At 48.7% G+C, this 6,000-nt stretch overlaps 1 protein-coding gene across 1 annotated transcript in view; it reads left to right on the top strand.

Moving 5' to 3' along the window:
• scp2a (sterol carrier protein 2a) overlaps positions 1–6,000 on the top strand; it is a 62,871-nt gene that overhangs the window by 12,214 nt on the left and 44,657 nt on the right. Inside the window, exons 3-4 of the mRNA XM_084333635.1 lie at positions 4,000–4,131; positions 5,374–5,438. Of these exons, the coding sequence (XP_084189761.1) occupies positions 4,000–4,131; positions 5,374–5,438 (197 nt within the window). The remainder of the gene's footprint in view (positions 1–3,999; positions 4,132–5,373; positions 5,439–6,000) is intronic.

The raw sequence follows: 6,000 nt of genomic DNA, 5'->3' as shown, positions 1-6,000 counted from the left end.
CTGTCCTATTAACCCTTTCACTACCACACTACAGAAGGTTAACTTTTCACTACCACACTACAGACTGTTAACCCTTTCACTACCACACTACAGCCGGTTAACCCTTTCACTACCACACTACAGCCGGTTAACCCTTTCACTACCACACTACAGCCGGTTAACCCTTTCACTACCACACTACAGAAGGTTAACCTTTCACTACCACACTACAGAAGGTTAACCCTTTCACTACCACACTACAGAGGGTTAACCCTTTCACTACCACACTACATAAGTTTAACCCTTTCACTACCACACTACAGAAGGTTAACCCTTTCACTACATAATGTTAACCCTTTCACTACCACACTACAGACGGTTAACCCTTTCACTACCACACTACAGCCGGTTAACCCTTTCACTACCACACTACAGAAGGTTAACCCTTTCACTACCACACTACATACGGTTAACCCTTTCACTACCACACTACAGCCGGTTAACCCTTTCACTACCACACTACAGAAGGTTAACCCTTTTACTACCACACTACAGAAGGTTAACCTTTCACTACCACACTACAGAATGTTAACCCTTTCACTACCACACTACAGAAGGTTAACCCTTTCACTACCACACTACAGAAGGTTAACCTTTCACTACCACACTACAGAAGGTTAACCCTTTCACTACCACACTACAGAAGGTTAACCTTTCACTACCACACTACAGAATGTTAACCCTTTCACTACCACACTACAGAAGGTTAACCCTTTCACTACCACACTACAGAAGGTTAACCCTTTCACTATCACACTACAGAAGGTTAACCCGTTCACTACCACACTACAGAAGGTTAACCTTTCACTACCACACTACAGAAGGTTAACCCTTTACTACCACACTACAGAAGGTTAACCCTTTCACTACCACACTACAGAAGGTTACCCTTTCACTACCACACTACAGAAGGTTAACCCTTTCACTACCACACTACAGAAGGTTAACCTTTCACTACCACACTACAGAAGGTTAACCCTTTACTACCACACTACAGAAGGTTAACCCTTTACTACCACACTACAGAAGGTTAACCCTTTACTACCACACTACAGAAGGTTAACCCTTTCACTACCACACTACAGAAGGTTACCCTTTCACTACCACACTACAGAAGGTTAACCCTTTCACTACCACACTACAGAAGGTTAACCTTTCACTACCACACTACAGAAGGTTAACCTTTCACTTTCACACTACAGAAGGTTAACCCTTTACTACCACACTACAGAAGGTTAACCCTTTACTACCACACTACAGAAGGTTAACCCTTTCACTACCACACTACAGAAGGTTAACCCTTTACTACCACACTACAGAAGGTTAACCCTTTACTACCACACTACAGAAGGTTAACCCTTTCACTACCACACTACAGAAGGTTAACCTTTCACTACCACACTACAGAAGGTTAACCCTTTCACTACTACACTACAGAAGGTTAACCTTTCACTACCACACTACAGAATGTTAACCCTTTCACTACCACACTACAGAAGGTTAACACTTTCACTAATCCGTCACCAAGTCTGCCTTCTACCACCTCAAAAACATCTCCCGTCTCCGACCCTCACTCTCAGACTCTGTGGCTGAGACCCTGATCCACTCATTCATCACCTCCCGGTTGGACTACTGTAATGGAGTCCTGTTCGGGGGACCCAGCAAAGCCCTGGACAGGCTCCAGTATGTTCAGAACTCAGCTGCCAGGGTTCTCACTCACACCAAGCCCTGGCAGCACATCAGCCCCACCCTCATCCACCTCCGCTGGCTTCCAGTCAGGTTCCGCATCACCTTCAAACTCCTGCTCCTCACCTACAAGTCCCTCCATGCCCTCGCCCCCCCCCCCCCCCCCCCCCCCCCTCCATGCCCTCGCCCCCCGGTACCTGTCTGATCTCCTCCACCAGTACACTCCATCCCGGAACCTACCATCCTCTGATCTGGGTCTCCTCTCCATCCCTCGCACCAGGTTACGGACTTTTGGGGACAGAGCCTTCAGCGTGGCGTCCCCCCCCCCCCCCCCCCTCTGGAACTCTCTCACAGAGCCTTCAGCGTGGCGTCCCCCCCCCCCCCCCCCTCTGGAACTCTCTCACAGAGCCTTCAGCGTGGCGTCCCCCCCCCCCCCCCCCCCCTCTGGAACTCTCTCACAGAGCCTTCAGCGTGGCGTCCCCCCCCCCCCCCCCCCTCTGGAACTCTCTCACAGAGCCTTCAGCGTGGCGTCCCCCCCCCCCCCCCCCCCCCCTCTGGAACTCTCTCACAGAGCCTTCAGCGTGGCGTCCCCCCCCCCCTCTGGAACTCTCTCACAGAGCCTTCAGCGTGGCGTCCCCCCCCCCCCCCCACCCCCCCCCCCCTCTGGAACTCTCTCCCCCCTGAAATAAGCAACGCCCCAACCCTGGACATCTTCAAAACTGCTCTAAAAACACACCTCTTCACCAAGGCTTTTCCCCATCAGTTAGTTTAGACTAGATTAGGTCCATTATCCCTTACCTTCCCTCATCCCCCCTTCCCCCCCCCCCTATTTCCCTAGCCCTATTTTTTGTCCTGATTGTGAAGCGACCTTGGGTTCTGTGAAAGGCGCTATATAAATTTGATCTATTATTATTATTATTATTACTACCAGACTACAGAAGGTTAACCCTTTCACCGCCACAATTGTCAAGTGCAAACGCTAATGGGGATCCTAAATAAACATAAACATACTATGCTAATATATCTATACTACAATCATGCACTCAAGACTGTAGCACTCAAGTTCGACACAGTTTGACAAACAATCTTACTGACCCTTAGCTGCCACAGTCGTACCCTTCCTGCTGACCTGTTGTACACAACTTGTAAGTCGCTTTGGATCAAAGTGGTAGCTGTGTGTCTGTACACCTGTGTGTCTGTACACCTGTGTGTCTGTACACCTGTGTGTCTACACCTGTGTGTCTGTACACCTGTGTGTCTGTACACCTGTGTGTCTGTACACCTGTGTGTCTGCAGCTGTGTGTCTGTACACCTGTGTCTGCAGCTGTGTGTCTGTACACCTGTGTGTCTGCAGCTGTGTGTCTGTACACCTGTGTCTGCAGCTGTGTGTCTGTACACCTGTGTGTCTGCAGCTGTGTGTCTGTACACCTGTGTGTCTGTACACCTGTGTGTCTGTACACCTGTGTGTCTGCAGCTGTGTGTCTGTACACCTGTGTGTCTGTACACCTGTGTGTCTGCAGCTGTGTGTCTGCAGCTGTGTGTCTGTACACCTGTGTGTCTGTACACCTGTGTGTCTGTAGCTGTGTGTCTGCAGCTGTGTGTCTGTACACCTGTGTGTCTGTACACCTGTGTGTCTGCAGCTGTGTGTCTGTACACCTGTGTGTCTGTACACCTGTGTGTCTGTGTACACCGATACGCCAAAGTGGTATTTAGTGGAGTGAACTGCCCACTTTCTAGGGCTGTACCGAATGTCATTTTTTAACATTCGAAGCTTCTATTTAAGCATTCGAACGAAGCTTCGAATGTCTATAAAAAAAAGAAATTCATACATTTCTTTTTTTTTACATAAAAAAAAAAAAAACTAAATCCTCAATTTGAATAAAGTGATTAATCTGATTAAATGAGTCTTTTTCTTTTATTAAATCAACTTAATTTAATGAATATAACTCAGTTTCGTCAACATAAATAATCCAATAAGGGCACGGTTGGTATGAAAGTGATTGTGACGTCTTATAGTATAATATTAGTGTCGCCTAATCTTTAACTGCAACTGTGAAGAAAACCCCCATTGGTTTAAACAGATTGAATAGACAGAAAAAAAAAAGATTTAAAAAATAAAAAATTCTAATGTTGATTTAGAATTCGAATGTCAACATTATGATCGAAGCTTCGAAGCGTTCGGTACAGCCCTACCACTTTCCCCGTTTCATGAATTTCCTCTCTTTTATGTGCAAATCATCTCATTCCCCCTTCAAACCTCCACTCTCCTCCCAGGGGACTCGACCTGCGGGCAGCGGGCCATCTACCACAGCCTGGGCCTGTCCGGGATCCCCATCATCAACGTCAACAACAACTGCTCCACGGGCTCCACGGCTCTCTTCCTCGCTCGCCAGCTGGTCCAGGGAGGTGAGTTCAGCCCAGGGGCCTCCGGGCGCTACATTCAAGCTCAAAGATCCTTTAAATTATTATTATTATTATTATTTTTTAACCCTTTCACTGCCACACGACAGCCGGTTAACCCTTTCACTGTGACAATACGGAAGGTTAGCCCTGCCTTTACTATCACACAACCGACGGCGATGCTCCATCATTAGCATCATTAGCTCTCTCGCTCTCTCTCTCTCTCTCTCTCTCTCTCTCTCTCTCTCTCTCTCTCTCTCTCTCAATTCCCAACCCCCTTCCTGGTTGTTGCGCACTTTCCCCTACTGTTGGTCCGAGAGGCATGTGTGCAGCCAGCCGGCAGCCAGCCTGGCCGCGCAGATTCTCACCGGGAGAGTGTAACGTGTGGGAGGCCGCACTACCTCTCACCAGATCCTACCTTCGCTGAGCAGGCGCACCGACCGAACTGTAGGGGTCGCTGTCCACAACGCCCAGGACCCACCCACGGCTCCCCTCCCCCTAACTCAGCCAAACGAGTTAGTATAGCGATCAGCCCGAGCCGAGGCAACGCTGACTCTCCGGGAGTCGAGACCGCAGCCTCTTGCATTGGTGACGAGCACAATCTCCGCTACGCCACCTGACTGCCCCCCGCTGTGTCTAAATCTAAGCACATGGTGACGCTGGTGCGTTGTCTTAACCCTTTCACCGCCACACTACCAAACGGTTAACCCTTTCACTGCCACAATACACAGAAGGTTAACCCTTTCACTGCCACACGACAGCCGGTTAACCGAGGACTGGTTTAGGTGTAACTCAGGGTCTGGAACAGGGTTTAAAAGGGTGGGCGATACTGCCACCTAGCAGGATCTGGCCGGTACTGCACTTTTGGCGTCTCAGTATGGCTTTTCAGCGGTAACATATACATTTACATTTAGTCATTTAGCTGAAACGCTTTTATCCAAAGCGACTTACAAGTTCTGTATGACAAGTCATCAGGAAGGGCACAACTCTATCAGCTATACATATAGGTCCGTGAGTGTAATATTGATATAAGGAAAACGATCCAAAAACGTAATATTACGTGTTTGGCGCCCAACGGTTGTCGACCACACAACCGACCGTCGGTTATGTGATAGTAGTAGTAAAAGGTTAACCTTCTGTCGTGTGGCAGTGAAAGGGTTAACGACGCTGCTGCACCCTATATACTGTACCCTGCACTGTGCATCCTCCTCCTCTTCACTCGCCCTTCGTCCTGTAACCCCGCTGTAGGTCTGGCCGACTGTGTGCTCGCCCTGGGCTTTGAGAAGATGGAGAGAGGCTCCCTGTCCTCCAAGGTACAGCACAGCTTTTGGTGCAGAAGCATCAACGTCCACCTTTATTTATTCTCGAAATTACAATTGAGGTCGCCCTCGTTTTCAATGTAGTCGAGACTTTACAGACATTTCAATGCACAATTTTTTTTTTTTTGGCGTTTTATCGCTTTATTGCTACTGGGCAGTCCAGTAGAGAGAGACAGAGGAGGAATGGGAGACAGAGTGGGGGGAAGACATTCGGCAAATAACGACGGGTTCGGGAGTCGAACCCGGGTCGGCCTTAAGAATTGGTATAAAAGACAATAAAAGTAGTGTAATGTAGACGTGCAGATTTATGAATTGGCATAAAATAAGTACAATAGTATAATGGCGCTCGAAGGCATGTGAACCCCCCCGCCCCCCGGAACAGTCAGTCCCCCGAACACCTCACACATCAGTCCCTACCACATCCACATCCAAGACACCCCCCCCCCCCCCCGATAAAGCACGCCATGACCAAAGGAAAACACAAGCAGTGTTCGCACAAGGTCCTTGAAGTGCTTAACTCATTCAGCGCCGGCCATTATCCTTATCCCGTTCTAGC

This window comes from Notolepis coatsorum (genome assembly GCF_963971535.1).
Source record: "Notolepis coatsorum genome assembly, chromosome: 17".
Lineage (NCBI taxonomy): Eukaryota > Metazoa > Chordata > Actinopteri > Aulopiformes > Paralepididae > Notolepis > Notolepis coatsorum.
This window is presented reverse-complemented; position numbering and strand designations above follow the sequence as displayed.